The 15,476-nt window shown below is 37.2% G+C and overlaps 1 protein-coding gene across 4 annotated transcripts in view; it reads left to right on the top strand.

Annotated features, from left to right (window-relative positions):
• The window catches only part of ACSM3 (acyl-CoA synthetase medium chain family member 3), a 45,888-nt gene that overhangs the window by 24,543 nt on the left and 5,869 nt on the right, over positions 1-15,476 (top strand). For all 4 annotated transcript variants that reach the window (XM_043973787.1, XM_043973796.1, XM_043973778.1 and 1 more), the window contains exons 5-9: positions 10,161-10,304; positions 10,416-10,572; positions 11,312-11,391; positions 11,970-12,093; positions 14,180-14,260. In XM_043973787.1, coding sequence (XP_043829722.1) covers positions 10,161-10,304; positions 10,416-10,572; positions 11,312-11,391; positions 11,970-12,093; positions 14,180-14,260 — 586 coding nt within the window. The remainder of the gene's footprint in view (positions 1-10,160; positions 10,305-10,415; positions 10,573-11,311; positions 11,392-11,969; positions 12,094-14,179; positions 14,261-15,476) is intronic.

Below are 15,476 nucleotides of genomic sequence, written 5' to 3'. Positions count from 1 at the left end.
GTCAAATAAAAGTGAAGAGGAGCGGCTAGGTGGCACAGTGGATAAAGCACCGGCCCTGGAGTCAGGAGTACCTGGGTTCAAATCCGGCCTCAGACACTTGACACTTATTAGCTGTCCGACCCTGGGCAAGTCACAACCCCCACTGCCCTGCAAAAATAAATAGATAGATAGATAGATAGATAGATAGATAGATAGATAGATAGATAGATAGATAGAGTGTAATTTAAGATTCTAAATGTGAATCCTAATCTGTTCCCCCAGTTTTTGGGGAAAATGACTAAAATCACTGATAAAACGAGTTTAGGTTTTTAAGGGTTTATTGGAAAATAGAAAGAAAAAGATTGAGAACAGAATTCCAACAGCCTGGCATTCCTATCTTTCCTCAAATTTCCTGTGAAGTCCTCTGCCGCCACCACCACCAAGTCAGGAACCCAAAAGTGCAAGAGCTCTCTGTGCAGGCTCCCTCTCCTCCTTCCTGTCTCCTCCCAGAAAATAGGAGGCTCCTCAAGTTGATTGGCTGGTAGCCTTGATAGACAGCACCCATGAGCAAATGTCATTTCCTGACGCCAAGGAAAAGCCACAATGTCTCCGAGGCATTTCCTTATGGTGGAGCTTTCCCACAGCAAGTCTCCAGTAGGTGGCATCATTCCAATCATTACAATAGATAGATAGATAGATAGATAGATAGATAGATAGATAGATAGATAGATGAATGAATGAATAAAAGTGAAGAAAAGGAGATTACTTGTTTTACTTCTTTATGTAATGGGAAAATTTCTAGTGTTTTCTTGTTGCAAATAATGCTTTTTTGGCTCAAAAATACTTTAAAATTTTTATTAAAAATGCCCCTGTTATTCTTGTACTTTTTGGAATTTTTAATATACATAAATATTGTACTTTGTCAAAAGCTATTTCTGAATCTATTGACATTTACTTTTGAGGGTCTTTTATTTATTAATATGATTAATTATGTTAATGGTTTTCCTAATTGTGACTCATCCTTGTGTTGTGACTTAATTGTGATGCATCCTTACATCCCTGATATAAATTCAACTAGTAAGGAATAATTCTTTTGTGTATACTTTTGTAGCATTCCTGCTACTCTTTTAAAAAATTTATATTAGTATTCATTAGTGATACTGGCCAGTAATTCTCTTTTTCTTATTTGTTGCTCCCTGGTTCAAGTTTTAGGACATAATACTTGTCTTTCAAAAGTTTAATAGAATGTATTTTTGAGAATAATTTGCATAGCATAGGAATTAGTTGCTCTTTAAGTTTTGGTACGTTGTCTCATTTTTCTTTTACGTGTTTATACATTTTCTATGATTTTTTTCTTTGACCAACTCATAATTGTATCCATTTAGATCTGTTTTGTTTGTATACTCTATATGACTTGTTTTACTTATGTGTAATTTCTCTCTGCCCTTGTACGTGGTTTGCTCCTGTAAAATGGTGCTGAGAAATATGTATTTTCCTTAATATTCTATACAAAAGAAGCCACAAGTCTTTTAGATCTAACTTCTCCAACAGTTTCTTTAATTCTATATTTTCCTTTTTGTCTATAAAATTATCTAGTTCTTAGAAATATTAAAGTCTCCTACAGTTATTGTCTTATATGTCTCTTGTCGTGAGTTCTGAGAGCTTACTCTAATTTTCTTTTATGCATTTAGATGCTATGCTCCTTAGTGCATACAGCTAGGTCTTGACTAGTGTAAATAATGAATCCTGTGTAGTAGTCACATTATTCAAGATTGTACTGCATGTTTCCATTGGGTTGGAATTAATGACCATATTTTACATAATTCTGATTAAAAAAACAGAAATTTTAATACATGCAACCACTTCACATGATTCACTCTAATCTGGACCCAGCAGTATGTTTAGTATTGATATCACTTCATTAATTATGATACCTTTGAGCACAATGCAATTTCTTATTTACCTCTCTTGAAGTAGATTTTTATTTTTGCTTCTCCTAATAGCATGAAGGCAGCTTCTTTTTTGGAATCACCTGCTACATAGTAAATTTTATTTCAGTCTTATTTTCATTGTGCATGTATATTTATTTTTCATATGTATTTCTTGTACATACCAAATTTGGAGGGCTTATTTTCTTTCTTATCCATCCTACCAGTCCCTTTTGTTTATTTGGATTAAGCTATTCACATTTAAGGTTATAATAGACTTGTGTTTTCCTCCATTTATTTCTTTTGAATTTATTGTATCCCGGGGCAGCTAGGTGGTGCAGTGGATAGAGTAATGGCCCTGGATTCAGAAGGACCTGAGTTCAAATCCGGCCTCAGACACTTAACACTTACTAGCTGTATGACCCTGGGCAAGTCACTTAACCCCAATTGCCTCAAAAAAAAAAACAACCTAGAAATTAAAAAAAAGTGAAATGAATTTATTGTATCCCCCTTCTCTTTTAAATCAATGCCTTGCCCCTGTGATTAGTTTTGCCCACATTATTTCGATGCTAGTCTATTCCCACAGGTTCATTATCCCCAGACTCCTATGTAACTTTTTATCCCAAGTTCCTTGAAATTACTTTAATTATTAATTTCTCTTTTATTTGCTTATGTTCTTTACCTCTTTTGATTCTTCTCTTTTCCCTCTCAGCTAGGCATGGCTTTCAAAATCTTTTCTACCCTAATCTTTTAGTTTGGTTCAGTTGGTTTTTTATTCAGTGTCCCTTTTATTTTTCCTTCTTATTTCTATTGCTTTCTTATATATTCTGAACTTTATTATCCATATCACAGGCTACACCCTCACTTGTTCCTTTTTAATTCGGTGTCCTTTTTGAGGATATAGTTTTTCGGGGTATCATATCTAAACACCTTTATCCTATTTCTTTGTTTTTGCATTTGTAGAATTTAATCCCTCCTCCTTTTTTCCTACTGTGATACTCTTAGAAGTATCACTCCATGAAGATAGCAGTGCCAAGTGGATTAGTGTTATGTAGTGGGAGTCACCCTGTGTTCTGAGGCATGAGGCCTGCTCCTATCCCTGTACTCATTATCATTCACTATTGCTAAGGCCAGGTTACCTATCTCTGATTCTATCACCACCACCGTCCCCTCTTACCTGTACCCTGTGGATTGGCTGCCAGAGGTGACATACAGATCACCTCCCTCTCCAGGGGTAGGGTACAGTCCTACAGCAGATAATCTTTTATTGAAGCAGGTGACCTCCCAGTGTGTAAATTGCCTCCAGATGAAACCTTTTCTAAGACTTGCATGTTTTACTATAGACATATATCTCTCCTCTTAAGAATGTTTCCTTTCCCCTTATGTATCAATACTCTCTTTATCCTAGCCCCTCCTTTCCTATCCCTTCTCTTTGGACTGGTTAAAAATGCATCAGTAACTCTCTGCTGTGTTTCACCTCCCTTCACCTCGTTTTGTAGTTTGCCCCATCATACCTCCATAAAGATATGAATTCACATGGGGATGATGGGATTTCATCCACAGAATATTAATTCAGCTCTTCCTTTTCTCCTGATGCTTTAAGCCCTCCTCTAATCTTTAGTTCTTTAGAACCTTCTTGACCCCATCTTTATTCATCAGTTAATTTTTTTCTGCTTTTCTTTTAACAGTAACCTATAAATAAGAGATAATTAATTACACTACTTAGTCTTCTCTAGATAATTTTTTTACCTTTACTCCATTTCCCTTGTTTAGTATCATCATTATTTAAATATTCTGTTCAACTATGTTTTTTGTTTTCAGAAATGCTATTTTTTATTGAAAGTCCAACTTTTTAAATGATGAGGTTGATCATGTTGTATTTTTTTAAAATTAGTGATCCTTCATAGCTGAAGGTCTTTCTCCTGGTTTCTTTATTGTTAAATTGTGAAATTTAACCACTTCATGCCTTAGAATTTTAAGTGTGGGTTTTTTCTTTGATGGTAATCTGTGTCTATCAGTCTATCAGTACTTTATTAACTCTATTCAAAAGTTCTGGAGAGATGACTTGTAGTATTTTATTTTTTTCCAATTATGTGTAAAGATAGTTTTCAACATTCATTTTTCTAAGATTTTGAGTTCCAAATTTCTCTCCCTTCCTCCCTTCCCTTCCCCACCAAGATAGCACATAATCTGATATAGGTTATATATGTACAATCATGTTGACATATTTCCACAGTAGTTATATTGTGAAAGAAGAATCAGAATAAAAGGGAAAAACAACAAAAAATAACAAATAAAATAAAAATAACATGCTTCAGTCTGCATTCAGACTCCATAGTTCATTCTCTGGGTGTGGATAGCATTTTCCATTCTGAGTCCTTTGGAATTGTATCGGATCATCGTATTCCTGAGAAGAGCTAAGTCTATCACAGTTGATCATCATATAATGTTGCTGTTACTGTGTACAATGTTCTTCTGGTTCTTCTCACTTCACTTAGCATAAGTTCATGTAAGTCTTTACTGGTTTTTTTGAAATCCATCTGCTCATCATTTCTTATAGCATAATAGTATTCCATGACAACAATATACAACAATATACAACAATTTGTTCAGCCATTCCCCAATTGATGGGCATGCCCTCAATTTCTAATCATTTGCCACCACAAAGGGGGCTGCTATAGATACTTTTGTACCTGTGGGTCCTTTTCCCTTTTTTATGGTCTCTTTGGGATACAAACCTACTAGTGATATTGCTGGGTCAAAGGATACGCAGTTTTATAGCCCTTTTGGCATATTTCCAAATTGCTTTCCAGAATATCAGTTCACAACTCCACCAACAATGTATAGTGTTCCAGTTTTCCTACATCTTCTCCAACATTTATCATATTCCTTTTCTGTCATATTAGCCAAGCTGATATGTGTGAGATGTAGTAGTTTTAATTTACATTTCTCTAATCAATAGTGATTGAGAACAGTTTTTTATGTGACTTACAGATAGCTTTAATTTCTTCATCTGGAATCTTTGGGCTTATCAAACAGTAGATTACTATAGTCATTTACTACTGTGTCTTGTGTGCCTAACCTGTTCCACTGATCCACCACTCTATTTTTTTAGCCAGTACCAAATTGTTTTGATGAGTGTTGCTTTATAATATAGTTCTAGATCTGTTATGGCTAGGCCGCCTTCATTTGCATTTTTTCTATTGTGGTAAAAAAAAAAATGAAAGTTTTTTAACAGTCAGTTAGGATAACTGAAAGACGCCAGTTTTTTAAGGTCTACCCTTTCGGGGAGGAGACCAACGGCATGAGCTACGCACGCCAGTCCGCCTGCTGCGCATGTCAGACTCCCTGCTACGCACTCGACTTCTGGGGTGCGAGCTTAAAAGGCAAGGAGAGAACGGAAGTGGGGCTTTTTCCTGCTCTGCTGGTCTCCTGACTGCGCTGCACAGACTGATGCTGACGGGAGTTCCACTCGGCCCAGCTCGAGGTTAGCAGCAGCACGCACTTGACACGGTCTTTCTCTCTCCCCAAAGGTGGCCTTGGGCTTTTGGTGAGTTTTATATGGAATATAGACTAAGCTTAGACTTAAGACGATTTGTATTGTATTTCTACTTTCCTATCCTTCTAATCAACATCACCTTGTGACTACCATACAATAAAAGCTCTAACTGGAAAACCAGAAGCTTCTTCCATTTACTAGTCTGGGAGATAAATTAAGAGAAAGGTTAAAGAGGGGAGATTTATGATCTAATATCCAATTTTAAATCTCACACTATTAATTCTCTTGATATTCTGACCTTTTGTTCTTCCAGATGAATTCTGTTATTTTTCTATCTCTGTAAAATAACTTTTGGTAGTTTGGTATGGCACTGAATAAGTAAATTAATTTAGGTAGAATTGTCATTCTTATTATATTATCTCAGCCTACCCATGATATTTTTCCAGTTGTTTAGTTTGTGTGAAAAGCGTTTTGTAATTGTGTTAATAGAGTTCCTAGGTTTGTCTTGGCAGGTAGACTCCCAAAAACTTTATATTGACTACAGTTATTTTAAATGGGATTTCTCTTTCTGTTCCTGCTAGACTTTGTTGTTGATATACAGAAATGCTGATGATTTATGTGGCTTTATTTTATATCCTGCAACTTTGCTAAAGTTGTTAATTGTTTCAGGTAAATTTTTAGTTGATTCTCTAGGATCATCATCTGCAAAGAGTGATATTTTTGTTTCCTCTTTGCCTATTCTAATTCCTTCAATTTCTTTTTCTTCTCTTATTGCTAAAACTAACATTTCTAGTACAATATTGAATTATAGTGGTGATAATGGACATCCTTGTTTCACCCCTGATTTTACTGCTGATAAAGCTAAAACTATCTAAAATATCTAATGAGTGGTCACCAATAAATTATAAGTTTTAGCAAGAGTTAGGCTTTTAAGCATTTATTAAGGAGAATAAGAATTTGGTAAAGAGAGAGAGAAAGGCCTACATTCATCTATCTATTAAAGGGAGAGCACATTTCTAGCTCTGCTCTCCACCAGAGTCCAAAGGAAAGAGACCCAGTCAGAGCACCCGGCTCCCCCTTTTTCCTCCCACCAGCAAACGTCACTTCCTGACGGCAAAGAAAAGACACATGGTCTTGCCCTCAGAGATGTTCACCTCATTTCTACAGTAAGTCTCCAGCAGGTGGCGTCATTTCAATTGTTACACTGGGAACCCTTCTAACTTATCCCCATTACATATAATGCCTGCTGATGGTTTTAGAAAGATATTGCTTATCATCATTTTAAGAAAAGCTCCATTTATTCATATGCTTTCTAGTGTTTTTAATAGGAATGAGTGCTGTAATTTGTCAAAAGCTTTTTCTGCATGTATTGTGATAATCATATAATTTTTATTAGTTTTGTTATTGATGTGGTCAATTATGTTGATAGTTTTCCTAATATTGAACTAGCCCTGCATTCCTGGTATAAATCCCAACTGGTCACAGTATAATCTTTGTGATAAATTGCTGCAATATTTTTGCTAATATTTTATTGTAAATTTTGCATCAATATTCATTAGGGAAATTGGCCTGTAATTTTCTTTTTGTTTTTGCTCTTACTGGTTTAGGTATCAGCACCATATTTGTGTCATAAAAGGAATTTGGTAGGACTGCCTATTTTTCCAAATAGTTCATATAGTATTTGAATTGTGTTCTTTAAGTGTTTGGTAGAATTCACTTGTAAATCCATCTGACCCTCGAAACACATTCTTTTTTCAAAGACAATAAATTTGTCATTTATAAGTGTGAGATTCAAAATTGGATATACGGAGCATTAATCTCCCCCTTTAACTTTTCCCTTTTATATATATCTCTCCCAGACCAATAAGAAAAAGGAGCCTCTGAGCTTTAATCTGTGAGGGATTAGTTTTTATTGCTTGGGAATTAATTAGAAAACAAAAGGTGAAACCAATTAGGGAAATAGGGAAGTAGAAATACAGATGAATGGTCTTAGATCTCAGCTTAGTCTATTCGATCCCAGAGATTAAGCTGGTTTAAAGGAATTTAGGATTTTCCTTTATAAAACTCACCGAATCCCAAACTACCCAACAGGCCGTGAACCAGCACACCCAAGGCCGAACACCAACCATGTGTTTCCGAACTTCTCTCACCAGAGCGCTGCCACAGCTAAGTTTAACAGCCAGAGAGCTTGAACTTCCATTCCCGCCCTCACTTTTAAGTTGGCGTCCCAGAACTCGTGTTCTCACGTTTTCCTCCCAAAAGGGGGGGGGGGTCCTTCAAAAGCTACTTCAGTAGCATGCGCAATCTCTCAAATGATTCAGCTAAAACTTCCGCTATTAATCTTTACCACAAATAATTTTTACCACATAAGATTCATTTGTTCTTTTAAAGTCATTGTCTTTTGCTTTTCTTTTGACAAATTATGTTCTACTTCTGTATTTGTTTCAAAATTGCCATTCTCTTTTTCAGTTCTTCAGCTTCTTTGGAAAGATTATCCATAATGGTTTAATTTTGTTTTTCTTCCCTGCTGGTTGTGTTTTTGAATTCTGTGTTGAAAGAACTGATTTCTGACCTGATTTCATTCTTAATTATCTGGGGTTTTTTTTGGGGGGGGCAGGGCAATGAGGGTTAAGTGACTTGCCCAGGGTCATACAGCTAGTAAGTGTCAAGGGTCTGAGGCCAGATTTGAACTCAGGTCCTCCTGAATCCATGGCTGGTGCTTTATCTACCACTTAATATCTTTTAAAGTGCTATTTAACTATTTAAAGTGCTTTTAAACTATTCTGGAATTTCTTGCTGCTGTTCTATGATTCAAGGAGAATCCATAGGACTTTTATTTTTGCATTGGAGAATTTTGGTTCATTTTCCTCTATAGTATATTTGTTTTTGGTACTTTGATGTCTTTTAGTTTTTACTTGTTCTTCCTTTCATTTTTAAAGAGCTATATTTTCTACTTGTGAGCTAGGTTTTTATTCAGGCTTTACTTATTCATGGAAGATTTTGCCCTTTAGACTCTTTATTCCCAGTCGCTTTTCTCTGGTTTTCTCTCTTCTCCCCTCCACTGATGCAGAGACACCCTGCTCTTCCTTCTCTGCTAGGCACCCTTAGCCTCTTTGTCAGGGAACTTGAGGGCCCAGCCTCGTTCTTTGCCAAAGTAAACTCTTGAGAGGATGGGAGTACCTGTCCCAGCGGGCTTTACCCCTTTTCTCAGGTACAGAAGTTCTTTCAGGTTTTGGCCTACTTTGCGCTGGGCCTTGTGCAGCCTTGCTTACATCCTCTTTGTTCTTCTTCCCTTTATATGGTTGGGTGGAGTTGATGTCTGATAACTCTTGTCAGGTGAGAGAGTTCAGGTTAAGACCCTAACCCTGGAGGATCTGTTAAGACATTCCCACATTTGAACCCTGAAATATGTGCATGTGCTGCCTGTGCCTAATCCAGGAGTTTTTAACTTTGTGGTGTGTCCTAGAGCCCTTTGGCACTCCAGAGAAGCCTATGACCTCTTTTCAGAATGTTTTTAATGCATAAGATTATATAGTTTTAGGGGCAGATAGGTGGTGCTTAGGTAAAGCACTGGCCTTGGATTCAGGAGGACCTGAGTTCAAATCCGACCTCAGACACTTGACACTTACTAGCTGTGTGACCCTGGGCAAGTCATTTAACCCTCATTGCCCCACAAAAAATAAAATAAAATAAGATAAGATAAAACATAGAATTTTTCTACCTGCAAACAGGTGTGGTAGTACATGCCTATAATCCCTGCTCCCGGAGAGAGCTTATGGGTCTGTTGATCTTAGGAGTTCTGAGCTACAGTAGAATAAGCTGATTGGGTGTCTTCACTAAATTCAGCATTAATATGATTGAGCCCCAAAGAGCTGGGGTCACCAGCTGCCTAAAAAGAGAAGGACCAGACCAGGTCAAAACTGCACTCGTCATTAGTGAGATCAGGCCTATGAGTGGCCCCTGAACTTCCAGCCTGGGTAAGATAGAGAGACCAAGTCTCAAAATAATAATAAGAACAATAATAAACAACACGGTAATAAGAACTTCTCTATCACTATATCCTTTCAAAACCTTTTAGCATCCTAGGACTTAGAGGAATTTACATTCTACTGATGTAGCCTTCAAGAATCCAGGGACACCTCCATGTTATGATGGCATATTAAAGTGTGATTTTGTGGAGGTCTACACTACAAAGCATCATATTCTAGTTCCTCAATGGGGGTAGAGACAAGAAATTCATTATTTTTGTTGTTGTTGTTGGGTTTTTTTGGTGGGGCAATGAGGGTTAAATGACTTGCCCAGGGTCACACAGGTTGGATTTGAACTCAGGTCCTTCTGAATCCAGGGCTGGTGCTTTATCCAGTGTGCCAATTAGTTGCCCCCAAAATAAGCAATTTATTACAGGGTCAAATAGTGGTTAGAAGATGTCAAAAATGGCAGTAGACTCAAGAAGTAAAAAAAAAAAAAAGGACAGAATTTTTAAGGCTTTGTTTAATCTCATTTAATTAATGTAATTAATTAATTTGATTTTTATTTATTTTTATTTAATTACTATTTAAGGCTTCAAGCACATGCAAAAACATTCCCTTTGAATGATGCAAAGCTATGGAGTTCAACCCTTGAGATACTAGCCCAATTCAGTTAGATGAGAAAAGATACCTTAAAAATAATAGGATGGGAAAGGGTTTCAGTTTGATTAAACTAAAAGATTTCCCAAGCAGAAGCTACAGACTTACTTTGACTATTCTTTTCAGACATGCAAGTGCTGACCACATCTGTGAGAAGACCAGACATGATGAAACAATGACCATCTACTTTACTAGTGGCACCACTGGCTCTCCTAAAATGACAGCGCATACACACAGCAGTTATGGTTTAGGATTATCAATAAATGGAAGGTACCTCATTCTTTGAATTGGAGCATTGTCAAAACAACAAAAGTGGTAGAAACATTTAGCTCACCTTCCTCCTTGCCACTAAAAGTACAACTGCTCTTTTTATTTTCTCAGGTACTGGCTAGATTTGACACCTTCCGACATAATATGGAATACATCAGACACAGGCTGGGCAAAATCGGCTTGGAGTAGTATTTTTTCTCCGTGGAGTTTAGGAGCTTGTGTGTTTGTACGCTACATGCCACGTTTTGATCCAGCCTCCATCTTAAAAGTAAGGCTAACAAAAAGAAAGACTCAAAGAACACTAGGACTGATCAACATGCCTGACCTTGTTCTATCAGAGCAGGGTATTTCAGAGCTAGGAAGTGAAATGCCCCCAGGGATATTCAGAGTTCTGGGGGGTTTTCCCTCTTACTGCTGGTATTTATATAACACATCTTATCTCTTAAGTAAGCTCCCAACCTGAAAAGGAACCTTAGGGATCATCAGACCCAAACCACTCATTTTACAGATGAAGAAGCAAAAGCCCACTTGCCTTGTCTAAGGTTATTTAATTTGGTTGGGTGGTTTTGGTGGTGGTTGGGGTTTTTTTGTTTGGTTGGTTTTTTTGAAGTAGTTGGCACTGAAACTTAAATTTTCTGAAAGACTTGAATTAATATCTGGCTTCAGTTATTTAATATTTATGTGACCACAGGAAAGTCACTTAACTTCCTTCTGCCTCAGTTTCCTCAGCTGTAAAATGGAAATAATAATGGCACCTATTCTACAGGGCTGTTTGTAAGAATCAAAGAAACAATACTTGTATAATGCTTAGCACAGTACCGAGCACATAGTAGGCACTTAATTAATGCTTATTTCCTTTCTAATTCCCTGGATTCTTCTTTCCATTATTACATTAGACTAGGATCTGCCATTAAACATGCCTTTGAACTGCCCCATACCAAGCATAAAACAACTAAGTAAAATTTATAAAAGTTGAAGTTAATGGTTCTTTTAATTCTATATTTTAGACCCTGTCCAGTTTTCCCATTACAGTCTTCTGTTCAGCTCCAACTGCCTATCGGATGCTTGTGCTAAAATGGGAGTCCAGGTAAGTGGTGACCAAATACCTAACAAGGCTTACACCATCAAATGGGTTGATAAATAAGCTTCCGAAATAATGGTCCCTTTTTCCCCTAAAAGCAAGATAGGGGAGGGGAGGGCATGCTGCATTTTATACAACTCATGCCATAGCCCCTGGCACAAAATATATAAGAAGGGGCTTAGCACTGACTTTAGCTGACTTGGTAAAGTAACTAATGATCCCAATCACATAGACAAGAATGCTGGTATAATATAGTAGGTACCTAATAAATGTTGAATGCTTGGATTTATTTTATTATAGCTTTCATTGGACAGAGTGGTTTGGTAAATGTTTTGTACTGAACTTACAACACCATTTTTTTTTCTTTTACATCATGCCATTTCTTTGCTACTAATTATGATTTATTATTTACGTCAAAACCCTAAAAACATTCAACTTGGCATGTGGGTATATTTTTAAACTATTATTTGAGGGAGGGAGATGATATACCTTGTTTTGAAAATACTAAAGAAACAATCCTAATTCCATTTTTCCCCTTTTTTTCTCTCTACTTCTCATCTGTGTTTTTTTTTTTTTAATTGAAGTTATAAGTTCAAAAATCTAAAGCATTGTGTGACTGCAGGAGAGCCAATCAACCCTGAAGTGTCTGAACAGTGGAAAAACAAGACAGGGCTGGACATCTATGAAGGATATGGACAGACAGAAACGGTATATAGATTTACATATGGGGTGGTTGCACAACAGTTTAACTTTTTTTGTTATACAGTACAAGTTCTGGAGAAGACACGGAGTTTAATAAATATAATAAGTGCCAACATTTAATATATGCCAGGCACTGTACTAAGAGCTTTTATAATCCTCACAACAACTCTGGGAGGTAGGTGCTATTATTATCTTCATTTTACAGATAAGGAAACTGAGGTTAAGTGGCTTGCCCAGGGTTACACAGCTGGTAAGTGAGATTGGATTTAAATTTAGGTCTTCCTGATTTGAGGCCAATTGCTTTCTCCACTGAGCCCCCTAACACAAGGTCTTTACCTTATGGAACTTAGACTCTACCAGATTGTAAGCTCACAAGGGAAAAATAAGATCTAAATTATCAATGAAATCTTTTAAAGGATGGGAAGAAAAATTGCTCCCCAAACTAAGGAAACCTAGTTTTAATAAAGTACTACAAATATCTCCCCCCCACCAAAAAAAAGCCTAAGGAAAAGCAGAAACTTTTTTTTTTTTTAGGTGAGGCAACTGGGGTTAAGTGACTTGCCCAGGGTCACACAGCTAGTAAGTGTTAAGTGTCTGAGGCCAGATTTGAATCCAGGCACTCCTGACTCCAGGGCCGGTGCTCCATCCACTGCGCCACCTAGCTGCCCCAGCAGAAACTTTTTGAATGAAAAAAAGTATATTTAAAATGTGAGAAACTTACTTGTTTTTTTCTAGTTTGCTTTAGAAATATCTCCCCATTGTCTTATGTCTGAGGCCATATTTGGGTTCAGGTCCTTCTGGGTACAGGGCAAGTGCTTTGTCCGCTGCTCCATGATGACATCTTTAAAATAAAATTAAGAAATGAGAGCATTGCACTGGGAGAAAGGGAAAGAGAGAGGTGGAATGGGGCAAAGTATGGCACGTAAAAGAAACAAGAAAAAGCTTATGGAGTGGAGGAGAAGCTGGGGGAGGAGTGGGGGAGTGAATAAGCCTTACTCTTATCAGAATTGGCTCAGAGAAGGAATAACATACACACTCAAGTGGGTATAGTATAATATATCTTGCTCTTCAGGGAAGTGGGAGGAGTAGTAGATAAAGGGGGAGGGGTGAAGGAAGGGAGGGCAGATTTAGGGAGGGGCAGTCAGAAGCAAAACACTTTTGAGGAGGGATAGGGTAAAAGAAGATAGAAAATAGAGTAAATATCATGGGGAGTGAATAGGATGGAGGGAAACAGCAATAGTAACTGGGGAAAAATTGAAGCAGAGGCAAGAGCAATGTAAGATGAGGATGATGCTGATGATGGGACTTTGCTGGGCTATTGTGAAGAAAATTCTTTGTCATGTATAAGGTACTATATAAATGTTAGCTATTATTGTTGCAATAATCAACCTCATGGGTGTTTTGTAAGGAAATCTCCCTTTAAAGTACTATATAAATGTAGTTTACTATAAAAAAGAAAAAAGATGAACAGGATGCTATCAGAAAAACCTGGAAAGATTTACATGAGCTGATGCAAGGTGAAATATACTATATACAAAATAACAGCAATATTGTAAGATGATCTGCTGCAAATGACAGTTATTTTCAGCAATGCAAGGATCCAAGACAACTCTGAAGGACTTATGCATTCCACCTACAGAGAGAACTGATGGTACCTGAATACAGATGGAAGTACATTTTGTTGTTAGTTCCTTTTTCTAAAGTTTTTCTTTTTGTCTGCTATGTTTTGCATGACTGCACATGTATAACTTATACAGAATTGCTTGAGTTCTTAAGTGGGGGATAGGAAAGAAGGATGAGGATTTGGAACACAAAGTTTTAAAAATTGATGTTACAATTTGTTTTTACATGTAAGGTGGGAAAAAATCTAAATAAATAAATGAACAAAATAACTCCCCAAATATAAGCCAGACAAAAATAAAGAGTTCATCCTTCTAGAAACCCCACATAATGGTAGAAGGATGTATTTTTTAAAGGGAGGTGGAGAGGAAGTATCATGACACAAAAAATTGAGCACCAAGTAACACTGCAAAGATCATTTTTAAATCAACATATGGGTTTGTCCTGTTTTTTTCCTTTCTTTAAAATATAGGTGCTAATCTGTGGAACTTTCAAAGGAATGAAGATTAAAAGTGGTTGCATGGGAAAGCCTTCTCCAGCTTTTGATGTGAAGGTGGGCACATCCTTTATTGAAAAATGTATAATAAGCAGTGTAGAAATCAAATCAAACCCTTCTTTTGTAATTATTCTCATTACTAAGTATCACAGTCTATCTAATATGGTGATTAAGGTGGGTCATCAAAACAGATTGTTTTGGTTTTGGCCAAAAGAGGAGGTATAACAAATAGCAATAACTGCCTCTGTGAGGCTTACAAAGAAGTTCTGAAGAATCAGCAGATTGGTGGAGGGGAGGAGGAAGAATACAAAGGCATGGGGGTGAGAATGTGGAATGTATGTTTGGGGCTTGAATCAGTCAATGTTGTCTGACCACCTAGTTAAGAGGATGTAAGTCTTATAGTATGATTTAGATTGTGACAGTTTGGAGCAAACAGTATGATCAGAAGGAACAAAGACAGTGTCCAAACTCATTTGCCTGGCATTTAAGCTTCTTCACCATTTGGGCCTAGCCTGCCTTTACAACCCCACCTAAGTAGGTCAATGCATGAGATGTCTTGGGAGATGTTGGGTTCCCCCTCATTGGAGGCTTTCAAACAAAGGCTGGCTGACCACTGTATCAGGTATGTTTTCGAGGGGATTCTTGTTCAGGTATAAGACGGTCACTTAATTTCTTTCCAAATCTGAGGTTCTGTTGTATGTTACTCTACTGTACATGCCCTATGTTTCTAATTCCTACTGATCAAACCTAACTACTGAGTTTTCTCAGAACATGCCCTCCACTTTTCCATTTTTTCCTCTAATTTTATAATTCTAATCTTGTCTCATCTGAATTAAATGATGAAGAATGGGATGGATTCTCAGCTCAGTCAGTTTAACTAGGGGATAAAAATGCCATTGGAGGTAGTGTTCAACATAGGGAAAGGAATCAGCCCTCTCCAACTCCTGGGGAAATTTGGAGGAATGTGGGATAAAGCATCATCAGGTCAACTGTGATTACTGATCACTTTCCACTGCAGCTTTTCCTTATGCTTCCTGCAGACACATCCCTCTCCCTTCTGTTCCCTGCACACTCCCTTTCTCACAATGCCAGGACCTGAAAAAAGGGTTTGGGGGAACCACATCCATCCCAGCCTTCCTGTAGCACAGTTGAACACTCTGGGCTTCTGAAGGATTCTGTCCCCCAACACATAATATTCATAATGTTTAAGTATTTCCAAAGCAAAGGGGGCTTAAAATGTGATAATTTATGTAAGCATTCAGCTAACAAACAA

Source organism: Dromiciops gliroides, chromosome 1 (assembly GCF_019393635.1).
Source record: "Dromiciops gliroides isolate mDroGli1 chromosome 1, mDroGli1.pri, whole genome shotgun sequence".
Taxonomy (NCBI): domain Eukaryota; kingdom Metazoa; phylum Chordata; class Mammalia; order Microbiotheria; family Microbiotheriidae; genus Dromiciops; species Dromiciops gliroides.
This window is presented reverse-complemented; position numbering and strand designations above follow the sequence as displayed.